This window comes from Oreochromis aureus, linkage group 22 (assembly GCF_013358895.1).
Source record: "Oreochromis aureus strain Israel breed Guangdong linkage group 22, ZZ_aureus, whole genome shotgun sequence".
In the NCBI taxonomy this organism is placed as follows: domain Eukaryota; kingdom Metazoa; phylum Chordata; class Actinopteri; order Cichliformes; family Cichlidae; genus Oreochromis; species Oreochromis aureus.
Window position 1 is genome coordinate 22,563,190 of NC_052962.1, and position 18,003 is coordinate 22,581,192.

General features: G+C 38.7%; 1 protein-coding gene across 1 annotated transcript; it reads left to right on the plus strand.

Annotated features, from left to right (window-relative positions):
• Positions 1-1,551: 1,551 nt before the first annotated feature.
• slc39a4 (solute carrier family 39 member 4) lies at positions 1,552-13,543 on the plus strand. Its single transcript, XM_039605466.1, has 13 exons — positions 1,552-1,639; positions 1,835-2,090; positions 6,338-6,679; positions 9,348-9,549; positions 9,809-9,978; positions 10,084-10,267; positions 10,962-11,134; positions 11,298-11,495; positions 11,743-11,841; positions 12,136-12,190; positions 12,280-12,432; positions 12,523-12,710; positions 12,806-13,543. Exons 2-13 carry the CDS (start codon positions 1,881-1,883, stop codon positions 12,932-12,934), a joined length of 2,103 nt encoding a protein of 700 aa, XP_039461400.1. The 5' UTR covers positions 1,552-1,639; positions 1,835-1,880; the 3' UTR covers positions 12,935-13,543.
• Positions 13,544-18,003: the final 4,460 nt, after the last annotated feature.

Sequence of the window (18,003 nt, forward strand, 5' to 3'; positions counted from 1 at the left end):
TAAGTTTCCTTTGCTAGTTTTTTTTCTCTATTGAGAAAACAAAGGTCTGAAAAAAGATCTCCCAAATGTGAGAAATCTCTTTGTACTTTGGATTAGGAATTCAGTTTTGATGAGTATCTTGGCTGTCTTATTCAGATTTGCCCCTCTAAAATATATTGTGTCTCAATTTGAAATAAAAATGACAATAGCATGCTTTTATTTCACATCTTTGGATCGCTCATAAATGGTCCAGAATGCAGTTGTGAGACTTCTCACCAGCTCCTCTAAAAGAACATGGATTATGTCCTCTTTATACCAGTACCCCATTAAGATTTTACTGAGCTCCTCATGGTCAAATACCTCCTTAAATTAATGGACAAGAGGAAATTGCATTTTTAATTTTGCTGCCTTTAAGTTGTGGAATTTGCTACCATTGAACTTAAGATCTGCGGCCGCTATTTATACCTTTAAAAAGAAGCTTAAGACGAACCTGTGCACACTTGCTTTTAGTTTATGTTTATTTAAAAGGGACAATGCATATTAATTAACATGAGCACTTACATTCATCATATAAATGTGGCAGATTTAGCCACGTTGATTCAATTTCATCAGTAGTCACTGGCAGGTTGATGGCATAACAAATGAGTCAACAAAACCAAACATTCAGAAGCATGTGAACTTAAGTGAAATACAGAAACACATATGAAATAAAGAATAATAATAAATACCCATATACCATATTTAAACACATTAGAATCAATTACCTTCAGTGACATTATTTCACATCAGGACAGCATGTTTGATTATCCAGTAACCACTGTTTTATAGATTTAGAGAAAGAAGTAAAGAATGTTATATTCCTTATTTCTGCGGGTATTGTATTGTACTGTGGGTAAGTATAGCTGATTGCCAAATGCACTTTTCCTGAGGGGTATTTTACAGTCTCCTCTAAAAAATGCTGTGGTAGATACAGCTTAACTTTGATTTTATTTAATGACCTCATTAGAGGAGTCGGGGCCGGTCACTTTTATCTATTTATCCATTTTAATTGTATTGTTATTGTGCTTTATATTGCAGAGCACTTTGTAACTTTTGTTTTTGAAAAGCGCTTTATAAACATATGTTACTGTTTATTTACTTGAAATATTAATTAATTAAGATTTTGTTTACCACTAAGATAAAGGCACCTGACACTGAGTTAAAAAATAAATTCCAGTTTTGTTATGGAAAGGATGTCTGAACATTTAAGCAGGAAACTGTCTATTAAGGGTTTACAAAGTTGGAACGGCCCTTTTTAAAGTATCAAATGGTTTAGTATTTGGTTTGCCAGTATTTTTGCCTGCATAGACAGAAATAGAAACACTTATTTTAAGTAAGATAAATAATAATAATAGCTCTCGTATGGTGGTCAGGATTAAAACATCAGCATTTTGTATCTTCTTCAGCAGTCAGTGCAAACCAGCCACATAAGCCTTTTATCAAAAAATCCATTTCCTTTACCTGGATTTGTGTTGGTTGAGCCTATCAGCTCCTTTGTGTGATGTGTGATGCCTAAAATAACTTTGGGTTCACTAATATGGGTGAAACCGCTGTTTGGTGTTTTGCTGGTGGTGTGGCGATGCCTGGGAGGCCTGTGGGGTGCCTTTTCTGACCTGTACAGGTAACAGTGGTTATAATAGACAGGTGCAGGACAGCACGAGGCATGTCTCAGCCAATCACAGCCGAGGTCCAGTGAGACTGCAGTGGTTTAAAACTGATAACAGCCGTGAGCTGAGCTCTATGGCTCAATGTGTCTGCAGAAATACCTTGAGACTGTATGAACCTCTGTGTCACACTATTTCTGCATTTTTTTTAGGCTTTTAGTCTTTCCAGATATTTTTTTCTTCAAAGAAAGTTTTAAGATGATTTCCTCTTCGCCGTTTCTTCTGCTGCTTCTCTCCGGGTGGGGTTTGCTCGGTTTTGTGTCGGGTTCCCCCGCTGTGGAGGAAGCTTACGGGGCTGTGGTGAGCATCGTGTCTCCAGGACAGCAGTATCTGACCGGGGAATCCCTTCACTCCCTCTTTAATACACTGGAGAACCGTGTGCAGTGCGGCGAAGTGCCGTGTGAAAAGGTGAGTTTTATTAGGCTAAAGCTGCAACCGAGCTGGAGAGCCTTGAGTCGGGTGCGGTGGAAAAAGGTCGAGGTCCAAAAGCTATTACGCAAGTGATAGATTCGGCTGCTTTCAATTGTAACAAATTTACTAATAATAAAAATAATGTTAAAATAAAAATTTAAATTTTAACATTACTTCTTTTAGATTTAGATTTAAGCACTTATCTGCTGAATAATCATCTGTAAAGTTTACTTACATATTCCAAACTGCTTATTTACTCCTTCTGTAAGAGTGTGCAAAAGTTAACTAAAAGTAAAGTAAGGGTGCTTTCAAATAATGCTGTAAGTACTTTTTTAATCAAAGTGCAGCAAAGCGCAATAAACAGAAAATCCTTAAATCCCTTCAGCATTAAAATAGCACCATTTTTCCACCTTGGCCGGCCAGTTGTTCCGAGCATTTGGTAGTTTCATGATGGGATTTAGGCTCCTATTTGTATTTTTCTATTTAATCCCAGGCTTGTTTAATAAACTGGGCTTGTCAATGGGAATCTTTGAGCTGCTTTTGAAAGGAAAAAATGTCTTAAGTGTAACTTTATTACATAATATTTGCCGTGGATGCACAGAAAAAAAGAAGAAGAAAAAGAAAGAAGTGTCATTTAATTGAACCTAAAAGGAGACAGTAATCTTATGATCATTTACAACATAAAACAGCTATTTGTCGCATTTATGTTTTATAAGTTCAGACCTTTTTCTTTTCTTTCCTCTTCTTTCTTTCTCCTGTGCAGTAAGTTATTAAATAAAGAGTCTCTGGTGGAAGTCTGGCTACTGTAATGCTAAAAGTTTAATGATAAAGTAAGTGAAATAAGCTTTAATCAAGGTTTTATCAAGAAAAACAGTGTTGGACAGCATTTTGCCTTGTATCAATAGGCTTCTTCTTTCAGTCAACAGGAGCCTAAACACCGATCACGGCCTTTAACGGCAGGTGTTTCTCCTGCCTTAGAATTGGCCTTTTTTAAAGGGTGCTGTGTTCACATCCCTATCTGACCATCTAATAAAGATAAAATCTCATTTTTTTTCAGTAAAGTAATCTTCAGCTCATAAAAGCTGGTTTAAAAATAAGTTGTTACAGTGCTGGTGATTTTTCTCCAGCGTTGGCTAAAAGCTCTCTTAGGGGGCACCAAAAATTAAGCATGAAAAAAAAACCCAGGCTGGCTGAAACAATTACTCTTCGGTTTCAAGTTCAGTGTGTTAGCACTAATCCATGCTTATTTTATAAGTGTTGCTGTTACTCAAAGTATTTGCAGGCAACTTAGACAAAACCACTTTATCAGTGAGTGAGAGCGAAGTCCTTGGACTTCTTAGATGTCAGCTGAAAACAGCATGAATGTGCAGTGCATGCCTGATAAATGTCCGCTATCAGACAGCTGTGGCAGCCACCAGTGAATGATGGATGAAATAAAAGGGATGAGAAAACTGTAAATGTCATTGTAGGTAAATTATTGTTTGTGAGAACTGATGTAAAAGTCTTAGCAGTAGTGACATCGGCTTGCACTGTAGATTATAAGAGGCAAAATGTGAAAGAGGTTCAATACTGACCCACAATAAAAACGTTTCTATTAGTTCGCTGTCTTAGAGTTCATATACAGTGCTGTGAAAACATATTTGTCCCCGTCTGATTTCTTAGCTTTTTGAATATTTGTCAAACTTAGATGTTTCACATAATCCAACTAATTTTAACATTAAACAAAGAAAACGCAAGTTGATGCAAAATCCATTTTTTAAATGATCATTTTACTTATAGAAGTAAAGCTATCCAAACTGACCTGGTCTTGAGTGAAAGCCTAAGCCTAACTGGTTGTGCCACCCTTCGCAGCAAGAACTAGTCAAGTGTTTGTATTAACTGGAATTGAGTCTTTCACATCTCTGTGGAGGAATTCCACAGGAAGTCCACTCTTATTTGCAGAATTGCTTTAATTTGGCAACATCGGAGGGTTTTCAGGCATCAGCGGCCTGTTTAAGGTCATGTCAAAGCATCTCAATAAGATTTCAGTCCAGACTTTGACTAGGCCAGTCCAAAACCTCCACTTTGTCTTTTTTTAACCATTCAGAGTTGGACTTGCTGGTTTGATTCTAATCATTGTCCTTCTGCATAACCCAAGTGCTCTTGAGCTTCAGCCCTCTCTAGTAGAGAGCAGACTTCATGAATCCACCATGTTTGACCCCACCCGGAGAGAAACGTTTTAGGAAATCCCTTGTTAGTTTTACACCAATGTAGCAGGAACAGTCCATAGAATATTTTCTCAAAAGTCTTAGGGATCATCAAGATGTTGTTGCTGTTTTTAATATGGCAAATGTGAGACGAGTCATTGTGTTCTTTGCTAGTTTTGCTAGTTTTCACTAGCACTAGTTTTCTCCTTGAGCTCTCCCATGGGTGCCATTTTTCCCAGTCTCTTCCTTATTGCTGAATCATAAACTCTGAGCTTAACTGAGACCTGCAGTTCTTTAGATGTTGTTCTGAGTTCTTTTGTGACTTCCCGAATTAGTCATCGATGTGCTTTTGGAGTAATTTTGCTAGGCCGGTCACTCCTGGAAAGATTCACCATTGTTCCAAGTTTTCTCCATTTGTGGATAATGGCTCTCACCGTGTTTCACTTTAGAAATGTCTTTCTAACCTTTTCCAGGCTGATAGATGTCAATGACTTTGTTTCTCAGCAGTTGCTTTAGATAATGGCATGATGTGCTGCTTTTTTAGATCGTCTAGCCTACTTTAATTTATCAGACAGGTTCTATTTAAGTGATTTCTTCATTCAACAGGTCTGCCATTAGGGGTAGACGGGGGCAAATACTTTTTTACAGCATTGCGAAAGGAGAAACACTTTTCATGATACTGTAGGTTCTCTTAGGAGTTATTATTATAATCACAGCAATGTACTGCTTCTATAAGAGTTTAAAGGGCCAGTTCACTCAAAATACAATTTAGTCAACAACAACACATAGTTGGATTTTTGCTTTGTACCAATCTGCTGTAAAATATAGTCGTATGATTCTTTACCATCCAATCAGTCATTCGTGACCCAACTTTTAGGTCAAGATTGGTGGATGTCAGTATTTTATGATATCCACCAATCTTGATGCTTACATCATCTCTAATAAAAGACAATAAAAGTGCTGATATTGTTGAGATTATGGATTAGATTAGATTAGATTATAGGTTTCTGATAATTCTGGATAATTCTGTATAAATGGACCAATAAAGCAATCAATTTATGACCTCTTTGCAGTAGCATCGTTTATGTTCATATACACTTTATTAGATACACCATGCCAGTACCAGATTCGACCCCTTTTTAACTCTAGAGCTGTCTTAGTTCATCATGGCACAGATTTAACAAGGTGCTGGAAACATTCCTCCGGGTGTTTGGTCCATATTGACAGCATCACACAGTTGCTCCAACAAATCTGCTGGACTGAGTTTTGGTGACTGTGGTGGTCGTTTGAGTACAGTGGACTCACTGTCATGTTAAAGAAATCACTTTGAGATCATTTGAGCTTTGTCGATGGTGTGCCATCATGTGTGGTTAGAAGATGGATACACTGTGGTTGTAAAGGGATGGAACAATACTCACGTAGGATGTGGGGTTTAAACAATGCTCAGATAGTAATAGGGGGCCTAAAAAATCTCCTATAATATTAAATTACCAGCCACACCTTCAGCCATTGATACAAGTAGGATGGATCGATGCTTTCAAGTTGTTCATTCCAAATTCAAGGGTAGTCAAACAAAGCACTGTTTTTCCAGTCTTCTATCAGGAAGTGTGGCTCCAAGTCTGGTCTTCTGCTGCTTTAGTCAACATGCTGTGCATTTAGAGACGCTCTCCTGCATACTTTGGTTGTAATAAGTAGTTATTTGAGTTACCGTTGCCTTCCTGTCAGTTCCAAGGAGTCTGATCATTCTCCTCTGACCTCTGGCATCAACACAGTGTTTTCACCCAGAAAACTTCTGCTCACTCGATATTTTCTCTTTTTCAAACAGTTTCTGAAATACTCCAAACCAACATTTAAAGTCACTTCAATCACTTTTCTTCTCTTCTGGTGATCAAATTGTATTTCAGTAGGTCATCTTGACTTGACTTTCTACATGTCTAAATGCATTGAGTTCCTGTAATGGGCTGATTAGAACACTTGTACCTTCTATAGATAAATTTCATGAGATTGAAATGACTATTTAATCTTTTTATCCCCTCTTTTTACTCTCTGGACACAAAGTGTGATCTTGCAGATGCCGTTCATCAGCTCATAAGCAATCCCGCCGTCCAAAATGAGGAAGAAACAAGAAGAAGCAGAGTAAATGTGGCTGTCACTGTATCTCAGTTCACGGCTCTCGCCTCCGGCTGCGTCCTTTACCTTTCTTCTCCTGGCCTGGTCTGCACAGCGATAAAAACAGGAACATGGGGAGAAGAGACTGAAAATTTCCTGCACAAATTCACACATAATGATCCCCATGAACACAACAGTGAGGCGAACCATGACCACGAACACATAGACGTCCATGGATTAGAAGGTGTCATTCAAGAGCTTCAAAGCCACTATGAGCCCACAGAAAGTGAGGTAAGCACAAGCCAATACTCAACCTTCAGTAAATAGTTAGTATTTATTGCTCTCTTTTAACCAAATTCATTATAAACTGGATAGCGACAAGATAAGAAGAGTGTAAAATATATTGGCCTTCGAGTTTCCCAAAACTTTTTTTTTTCCTAAAATATTGGAGCTTTTAATTCACCAGCACACTTCAACTAAAGGAGTCACGAGTAAAACAGCTGGGAAATTAAACACATGCGGGGAGATCCCTTCCCCATTACAGTCACAGTTATGCATTTCTTTTATGCAGTATAACATGAGAAAAAGTGAGCATGTAGATGTTCACAGATCAAATAACTAATAATAACTAATAATAACTAATAAATAAAACACTCTTGCAGGGTGTGTTTTATTTGATTGCTGTCAATGGAAGCTTGCATACAGATTTATATCTGTATGCAAGATATTTTGCCCTGTATTTAGCCACATCACCATACCACCTGATCATGATTAAAAGTGCTCTTTGTATCTGTTTCATTTTACTGGCTTGATTATGTAATTTATTTATTAGAATAGAATAGTTCACAAAAGCTGGACTTGATGTCGGACTGTAACGTTCAGTGAAAAGTTGCTTTTGTTTTTTCTGATTTACTTCCGTAAGACAAAAGTTTTGTCAGATTTGCAAACATTTAGCTGTGCTTCTTTTTGTATTTTATAGTATGTATGTGCAGTGTTGACAGCATGTTCTAGTAGTTTTATTATTATTATTATTTGTTTTTTATTTTATTTTGTGTTTTCAAATTTATTTATTTTTTTTGTAATTTTATCTAGTGCTGATAGTTTTTCACAGACAGACAGTTTTTACACAACAATGTCCTCATATAACAGAGTTCCTCTGTGTAAAATTCTTACATATTAATATTTAACAGACTAAGTTAAGGAAAGTTAATACAACACTAAAAAATCAATAAGGAACAATAACAGTCCATAATAATGGTGCACTATTTCAGGAAAACAATAATGAATCAGGGAGAGTTGAGTGTTAAGTATATTGCCGGGATTTACACCTGCCAGCCATATTATTTTACCCACAGACAGGTGAAATTCAAATCTGGCTGGCTGTTTATACAGTCATCATCATCGTGCTAATTTACAGCCTTATATGGTAAATGGTAAATGGCCTGTATTTGTATAGCGCTTTATTTAGTCCCTAAGGACCCCAAAGCGCTTTACACTACATTCAGTCATTCACCCAGTCACACACACATTCACACACTGGTGATGGCAAGCTACATTGTAGCCACAGCTGCCCTGGGGTGCACTGACAGAGGCGAGGCTGCCGGACACTGGCGCCACCGGGCCCTCTGACAACCACCAGTAGGCAACGGGTGAAGTGTCTTGCCCAAGGACACAACGACCGAGACTGTCGGAGCCGGGGCTCGAACCGGCAACCTTCCGATTACAAGACAAACTGCCAACTCTTGAGCCACGATGTATCCACATACATACACCCCATCTCATATTTGGTTAAATATCCCTTATCAGGTTGCATCTGCAGATATTTTTGTAGCAATCAAAAGGTTTCTGGCATAATTCAGGCTGGATATTTGACCACTCATCTTGGCAGAACTGGTAGGCTTCATTTAAATCGGCTTGCCCATGTGGACAGCTGCATATTTTGGTCAAACTTGAAGGTGTGGATTTTGGAGCATGAGCTTTTTTCTTGGTCAGCACCATCCCAGTGATGCTGGGATGTATGTCTTAAAATCTTTCCATCCTGGAAAAATAACACTTCAAAGAAAATGTTAAAAGTCCAAAACTACCATAACATGATGAGTGTATGCATACATCTTCACAACTGTGCAATGAGCATAGGATCATCAGATCTGATAGCCTGGTCTGATGAACCACATTTTGTATTGCTTGATATGAATGGCCCTATTAAAATCCCTTGAATGTGTAAGAGATAGTGATAGCAATAAAAAAGTGTGTTAGCTGATGGACTGGGGAGTGCTTTGCTGGGAAACCTTAGATTCTGGAATTTATGTGGACTTTAATTTTCATATACAACCTATCTGTGGACATTGTTGCACACCACGTACTCCCTTTTATGGCAACATTATTTCCCCGATGGCCTCTTTAAGCATGATAATACGCCCTCCCAAATTACAACACCTTTATGTAAACAGTAAAGGCCGCTGAGGGGTCATTTAACAATGAATTTATGGAATACTTAAAAAACAAAGAGAATAAATCTAACAACAATAAAATTGTTAAATATTAGTTTAAAGAAAGGACATGCATTCACACTGTTCAATGTCCACTACAAGGGATTAAAAGGGATTAGCTTATCTAATTTTACAAGCTTTTGTGTTGTGTTTCACTTGTGTGGAGCACAGTCATTAAAACCCTTTGTCCAGTCTCAGTATTCACATGTTGATTCATAAGGACCAAAAAGTAAGGAAGGCTAGTGCAGTTTGAAAATAATCTGTAATGGCTTTAAGAATCTAAGGAAGACCTAGAAAAACAATAACTCCACTCCATGTAGAGTCCATGCTTTGACAATTCAGGCGTCCCATGTGCATTATGTATTAACTGACCATTGCTCAAAAGTGTTCAAAATGTCAACTGTGTTTAAATGTGTCGCCGTTCTAAAACACTCAGCCCGTTTTCTGTTTCTTATCACCATGGTAACTAGAACTGTATAAGCGCTGATGACATCATGGCACAGGTCAACGCATCATCAGGAGACCAGAAACAGGAAGTGGGTGCGGTTTTGGGATATGTGCTGTATCACGCCCTGCAAGGTCACTGCTTCACTGATCAATCCCTGCCTGATGAAAGCTTCTTCGTGAACTACATCATGGAGCAACTCGGCTCAGAAAATTTCACTGTCCTGGGTAAATGTGCATACACACAAAAAACATATGAGCATTAATATATGTGCAATCACTCAAAAACCCACAGCCCGTAAAACACTAAATCTGCAGGGCACTTTACAGGAACTGCTTTATTTATAAATCAGCGATTGTTGTGGTCACTCCTTTGTAGTAACATAGGGAAAATGTAGTGCTATTAGCCTGTTATGTCTTGCTAACAGATAATTATGTGAATCCTGAGGCCATTTTGTTCAGTTACTTTGTGTATGTGTGACTATAGACCTAAAGGCTCTCATGAAGAGCCTGAATATCGGACCTAGCTCGGAGGAAGACCATGGACATGCGCACACAGCAGATGAACACGCCGATCATGATGACGGTGTCCAGAGATGGAGGAAGAGAAGCAGTGACAGTGTTGAGGGACGTGAAAGTAATAACACTTGGGAACAGGTACCAACGTAGAAACACAAGAAAACGCCAATTGGTTGACCTCATCATTTAAATACCAGCAAGGTGTAAGTTATGTAATGGATGTCTGTGCTTTGTTTTTCCCAGCGTTGTTTCTCAGCTGAACAACTGGTCCAGATCTATGGCCTGGCGGAGAATAGCTCAGCCTCCTCCGGTCTGGGTCGGCCTGGCTTGGCTCAGCTCAGCCCTGCGCTTGTCCAGCAGATCCTGAGCGGAGCCTGTGCAGATATTACAGATCCAGAAAAACCAGATGGGCTCTCCAAGGCTGAGAGTAAGTGTCGCTGTGGACTCAAGTAACAAATAGTTCTACAAATTGACAGGTTTGGCATGTCGCAAAGGCTGGGAAACGTGCATTACTTATAGCTAACAGTTGGTCTCTAATGGACATTCCAGGCACTATTTTTTTGGCTGTTTTCACTTGAATGTCACTGCTTGTTGTTTCCTGCACACATATAGACTTGATTCACAAATTTGAATTCTTGATTGTGCCTGAAGAACTTATTTCCAATTGCAGATTTTCAGTTACAACATAAAGGCTGGTAGATGTCAAAGAATATGCACATCCTTTAGGGATTTTCACTTTTTAAGAACACGTAGTAGGAGATATAAAGTGGAAATCTCGAGGGCTGAAAAATGCAGTTTCTCTAGGCTCCTGTTGGTGCCTTTTGGAGCATTTTAAGTAGAGATCTCTGGTTTCTAGCATTTTATTTTTAAGTTACTTAGCAATCATTAGCGGTGCTTAGTGGGTACGAATGCATTCGTACAGTCTTTAGCTGTAACTAAGCTTGCTACCATTAGCTGTTAACTTAGTATTCCACCCTTTTAATTACGGTCACTTCTGTGCTCAAAAAGACTAAGATGGTACTGATGACATTAAAAGAGTTAAGGCTTCAAAATGCATCCACTTTTCAGTGAGCAGAATCACATTTAATATACATGCTATCATTTGTCTCTTTCTCATGTAGGATACCTGTATGCAACCATCGCCAATTTGCTGATAACAGTGATATCCATGTTTGGCATTGTGGTGTTGCTGTGTGCCGCCTGTACCAGTGTTTTCCAGATGTGCATCCAGTTTTGCATCAGCCTGGCAGTCGGTTCACTGACTGGAGATGCCCTACTGCACCTGATGCCAACAGTGAGGGATTTTAAAGCTTTTAGAGTGGAATCATAAGGCATTTACTAAAATTGTAATGGGAGATATGCTAGCACAGTGATACTATGTAAAAACTGATTAGTCTTTTCATATATTAACATTAATGATATACTCATGTTGTCTTTCTCCTGCGTTCTTTATGTAGTTTCTGGGTTTGCACGTGCACTCAGACAACGGTGGCAGCAGCGAAGATTCAAGTCACAGTCATGAGGAAGAAACTCCGGACTACATATACAAGATGCTGGTACTGATTGCAGGGATCTACTGCTTTTACCTGATGGAAGTTTCCTTCTCTCTGATCACATATGGTGATAAGCATCACAACCATAAACATCACCATGGGGTAAGAAGAAAACAAGAAAAATCCTCATACAGAACACATTGTGTAATGTGTAATGTTAAACTTGTCATCCATTTACAACCAAAGTTGGTTATAAATATTGTGACAGACACATGTAATGACATTTAAAAACTTTAAAAAATATATATATATCTTTTTAAGTATTTGTCCTTCTTTGTCTCAAGTTTTTTCCTTCTATCTTAGACGTTAGGCCTCATTTCTGAACAGTTTTGCCTCTCTCTCCTTTCAGGAAGAATCTGAGCCTCACCACTGTGACCATGGGAGAGTTTTAGAGATGTATCAACAGGAACAGAAACAAAAAGACAAGTCCACATCCAAAGCAGACCTGGTAAGAGATATGTGGTCATGTGAAAGTTTTCATAAGACTGTGCGGTCATAAGTCCCCACTTTTTGTGCACTTGTACCCCATAATACTATGGCTTAGTAGCTTGTAGGACCACCTTTAGCAGGAATAACTTGAGGTTATCATTTTCTATATGACTTTGTTAGTCTCTCACATCATTGTGGAAAAATCTTGAGTATAGCTTGAGAAAAAGTCAGCTCAAAAAACTGACTGAATTCAGCACCCAGAGTTTAAACTAAATCATCATTAGTTACACGTTGCGTAATGCATTTGTTTTAGGTAAGCTGTGAGGACAATGAGAAACCGCTTCCAGAGCCAAAAGAGCGCACCAGAGGTAAGTAAAGTTACATGTAACAAAAAAAAGTTATATCATCAAACAGAGAGAACTGGTTACTATAACTTTGCCTCCTCCTGCGTTCACAGAGCAGCGTCTGCTGCCTTATATGATTACGATCGGTGACACGATCCACAACTTTGCAGACGGATTAGCGTTAGGTGCAGCTTTCGCCCTGTCCTGGAAGTCTGGCCTGGCCACGTCACTGGCTGTACTCTGCCATGAGTTACCGCATGAGCTCGGTAATTATCATACAAAACACAAAAAAAGTGCCTAACCTAATCTTTTTTTTTCAGTATTCATGCATTAAATCACCTTATTTTCCTCCCCAGGTGATTTTGCCATTTTGCTCCACTGTGGCCTGTCTGTCCGCAAGGCCTTAGCTCTAAACATCGCCAGCACCCTGACCTCGTTCATCGGCATGTACATTGCTCTGTCTGTAGCCACTGACCTCGCTACCAAGCAGTGGATAGGTGCCATTACTGCAGGGCTCTTTCTCTACGTGGGACTCGCTGATATGGTGAGTGTTACCTCTCACAAATCTGACTCTTTCACAGAAGCAGCACAATCTGATGACTGTTGTTTAATTATCATCTTCATCCTTTTTTATTGTAGCTGCCCACCATGATCCATGTCAACAACAAGAGACCCTGGCTGACATTTCTGCTGCAGAATGTCGGCCTTTTGACAGGGTGGGGTATTTTGTTGTTGTTATCTCTTTATGAAGAGAAGATAAGTTTTTAATGCACAGTCTGGCAAGTGATCGGTCTCTCTGCGAGCTTATGAGAGTTTATGAATGTTGCTGACAGCTTGCTGTAAGACCTAGTTTATACTTGATTAGCGAGATATCATAATTCCTTTCTTAAGGACTTCCTAATGAAGGCACGGTGTACCAGACACACAAAACCCACTTGTGCAATCTGCCAAGGTGAAGAATGTCTCTGCAAACCATTTGTTTCAGCATATTTGTTAGGGATTAGAAAAGAGAGCAAGTGTTAATATTGAAGATTACAAGGAATGTAGTACCACAGATAACCCAGAGACCACAATAACCCGTTAAATTATTTGTGTGTGTTTAGTTAAAAGTTTCTTTTATTTGTTGCACTGATAACGTTTCACTGACAGCAAATACCGGAATGTGCTGCTCTGCTGTATTAGATGGATTTATACAGATTCAGAGTATGTTTTGTGCTTGTGTGCTTTGATCTTAAACCAAATTTGCCAAAGATAAAAGTACAGTAAATAAAGGCTTGTGCAAAAATACCAATTACACACTTGAAATGTAAACCGAAGGGAAATGTGACATTCAACATGTCTTTTTCTAATTCTAAATAAAAAATAATAATATAATTATCTGGATTTTTTTTTTTCATTGGTGGGAAAAATAAGTAAAATATTTTTTCTTTGTACCTTTCTTTGTAAGAAACTGAAATATTATTACGTACTTGCTGTAGTGGTTTGGGCCTTTTAGGATTTGTGAACTCTTTCTATAAAATCTGGTTTAAGAGTGTCACACTGAGACAGCATATAATGGAAAGTTAAAGAAGTAACCCACAAGAATTCAACCAAACAAAGGGAAATCTCTCTGCTTCCTTCTGTTCTGCTACACAATCCCAAAACATGTAGCCTCTCTTGCACTGGTCCACTTGCACAGCTAAAGAAGGGTGCTCTATAACCAAAATACACAAATAACCAAAATAAATAATAAATGAACACAAAATCAGAGGAAACCTGTTGCTCCTGACAGGAAATAGGCGGCAAGGTGGTTAACACAGTAGGAAGGTCCTGGGTTTGAACCAAGCCAATGGCTGGGGCCAATTAAATGTTCTCCCCCGTGGACCATGTGGGCACTCCACAGTCCACAGTGGTTCTAAATTGCCTGTAGCTGTGAACGTCAACATAAACCATAATGTCTCACTCCATAACCCTCTGAGAGACTTGTGATCTCTCCAGGGTATATCTCGCCTTTTTCCCTATGACAGCTGCCATAGGCTCCAGTTCTTACCCACCATGTATTTTATGAAATTTGAGTTCATATTCTGCATTTTGACCTTTAACCTTTAATAAATCGTTCACCTGTGCTTTTGCATTAGATAAGAAGTTATAAGTGGAGAAGACAGGTCAGGTCTTTAATCTGCGTGAGTGAAGTCATGGAGTTTAGGCGACAACTGCTCTTTATCTCGCTTTATGCTCTAATCTCCTAAACTTAGAGCTCATATGAACATCCTCATTAGGGACAAAGTCCACTGACAACACATCACATGCAGACACAGAAGGATGTTTATTACTTTACACTCCATATGTATGCATGTAAGCATGCAGACTGCCCTCGAGGATGACCAGCCTCTAACTTCCTCTCAGACGCGGTGACGCACTTGATTGTAACAGCTGAGGGTTGTACGCTGATACTTTAAGAACACACTTTAAAAGCAAATTACAGAGCTGCTGACACACACACACACACACACACACACACAAAGCTCATCCCCCTGATGTCAGCTTTCCAAACTGGTATCCATAATTTTGAACCCTGACTGAATGTTTTTAGCGATTTTATGAGCCCACGGAGTCCTCTAACCTGATGTGCCAATAAAACACTCAAATTTAATTATGTCTCAGATTGGACCTTTGAGCATCTCATATATTACACTGCACAGTGCATCTTTTACAGTAGTGCTGGAAGACACCAGACAGTTTTACAGGCAGAAAATAAAGACGGGATTATATGGTAACTGAAATAAAAGACCACGTGAAGGAGCTATAAAAGCTGGATCAAATATAAAAACAGGCTTCCACTGTTACTGGAAAGCAATGGGACACATATACGTGTTAATATAAAGGCAGTGGTGAACACGAAGAGCCTTTTTTGCAATTACATTCACATAGGTGAAATTACAGCCATAAGTGTTTAACTGAATGACTGTTATCAAATGGAGATGATGAGTGGAAGACCAGGACAGTCTGAGATCATTACTGTTATTGGCTGAGTGGTCATATGACTAACATGCAAGGAGCTAAAGCATGCGAGTGCTGTCAGTGAGGGCATGTCTGCTACTTAAGCTTCAAACTTCCTCCACAAGGCCAGTAGCGCAGCTGCAAACATGTTGCCTCCTGTAGAAAGAGAAACTGAATGGTTGTAGTTTTAAATTATTAGGTTGGACTAACTGTTGCCCTCCTCACTTTTGTCACACCTACCTTAATTCTTCATGGCTCAAATTCAACAAGATGCTGGAAACATTTCACAGAGTTTTTGGTAGATATTGACATGGTAGCATTAACATATATTCTCTTTATTGCACGAGGATGTTACTGTCAGTATCCCTATGTCTTCCACTTCATTTCATTTTGTACACTTCCTACCAGCTCTTCAAAGTCTGTGTGTTTTTTTCCTTCTGACCAGATCCAGCTTTTTGCACAATCTTTTCAGCACCTTTAATCTTATCTGCACACTGTGTTTATGTGCTAAAAGTAATAATTTCCTTGTAAGTAAAATCAATTCTGATGTACAATTTCACTACTTATCTACACAAGGCACTTTGTAGAGGGTATAGCAGCCGTGACCGTTTGTCTTGAGAACTGTTTGACCAGAGTCCTTCTGCAATCAAATCTCGTAAACTTGGCGGCCATTTTCAAATTCTGCCAGGTATTTATTGGGCAGGTGTTTCAGAGGTCACACAAAAACTGTATGACTAGAATAAAATAGGATTTTTGACTTTGTTTTTTTAAAGGAGTCGCCCACAGATTTAAATTTAGGATCTCTAAAGTAAAGTGTGTTATGTAAGTATAACGCCTCGCCTGCATCAGCTAGCTTGCAGGCTTTGGTCCATTTAGCAGGTTGGTTATTTAATGGTAATAGCTTTGCTATCAGTTTGTTATAAGTAGTGCCAAACATTGTGATTCAAATGGCCATTTAATGGGAATAAAATGCTATTATCAGCAGCCTGGTGTCTTCATAATCTTCAACACACACTGAGAGATGATGGGCATTTACTCTGTAATGAGCACCGGCTAAACAGAAAACCTGTCATGCATTCTGTCTCACCTCATTTAACAAATGTATGCCTGGCACTGCGGCATCTTTTAAACCTGTGATCCTACAAGTCACAATTAAAGAATACAGTGTTTGTTTTCATCTTTTGGACCATTTGACATCGTGTGACAGCTTTTCCATAGAGTGCAGCGGCATGTGGTTCGAGGTATGAAGCCTTTTGGCTAAAGGTAATCTATAAATGGAATACAACTGAGTGCTACAGCCTGGTCAGTATCACCAGAGAAACCTGATGATAATAACCTTATAGTGAAATGCTTTGGCAGATTTTTAATGCTCAGATAAGATGTTGCTGATGTTTATCCATTAACTGCAGTTGAAGTACTCGCTGTCCTGAATTTTAATGTGTTTATTCTGTATCAGCTCATTGGGTGGCTGCTGATTTACTAGTGAGAATAGAAAAAAAAGTCTAATTTATATTCAGTTATACTCTGCCAAACCTCTTATTACATTACCTTATCAGTCTATCGTGAAGCTGCCAAAGGCCGTGTTTGATAATGGACAATTTCCTAGGTGTGACCGAGCACTGACACTGTGATTAGCCACTTTCCCAAAAAAGCCCAACTTAACGACATTGTTTTTGTGCGTTTTACACACAGGAATTTATGTCATCACATGGAAGCAAAGTCTATTTAGCTTAATCTTCAAGTGCTGGGTGCTGTGCGAAACTCACACAGAAAAAAATCACAAATCACAAATATTTAAAATAAAAATACACCGGACACCCTTTTAAATGCACAGAGGTTAAAGAACGGCTGTGTCTGAAATTACAGAAAGCTTGTGGGAAGACGTCAGAGTGAAACGTGAGAAGTCCCAAAGTTATTTCCACTTGGTTTGTAGAATACAGTCAGAAGAGGATTGAAGAATAATTAACCAGGTTTCCAAATACCAAAAAGGTAACTCCACTGATTTGGGGGGAAAAAACAAAAAACTCATTGTAGAATAAATTTTCCACCCTGATGTCAAACCGTCTTCTAGAAAGAGCATTTATAAAAGACCTAAAAGAAACAATCTTAATAACTGATTATAGTGTTGGATTTGTCATATCCTTTTGAAGTATCAAAAATATTAGTAAAAATATTAACTAAAATTTTATAGAATAGAAGTCCGAATCTGTGATCTTTCAAAGCTTTTCGTTCTTCAGCTGGCCAGAGTACGCTCTCTTTTAAGAATGTTCCAGATTGTTGAATTGCCCACTCCTAAAGCCTCTGGTATCAATCTGATAGGTTTATTTTGGTTTTTCAGCATAATGGTCTCCCCCCCTCAAACTCTTTAAGTCACATATTTAAACAGTGAAAAGCTACAACATAGAATTTCAACACTTTTAATCAACTTCACATATTACGTCTGCTTCATTTGTCAGGAAACAGCAACAGAACAGGTGTCACCTGGCCAGGAAATTGCGTATGAGTTCATTCTCAAATTACTTTTGACCTTCTGGAAAAAGAAAGCGTGTGTATAATTTGTAAACCCCACAAAGTAAAGCTGAACGCCTGCACGTCAATCACATCTTGATTGTTTCGGTTAGTACAGAGGCAAAACTACAAAAACTGCATTTTTTTCGTGCAAGATATCGAGTTAAATCAGGTACGTGAAGTACAATGAATAAAGAAACCCAAGCACTGCTGGCTCTGTTTCACTTACCTCACTCTAATAAGCCTGTTTGAGCTTTCAGCTTGGTTTTTTTTTTTTTTTTTTCTCTCTCATCACACCAACACAGATTCACTTGCTCACCAAGTGGTTCATGAGAAGGCCGGTACATCTC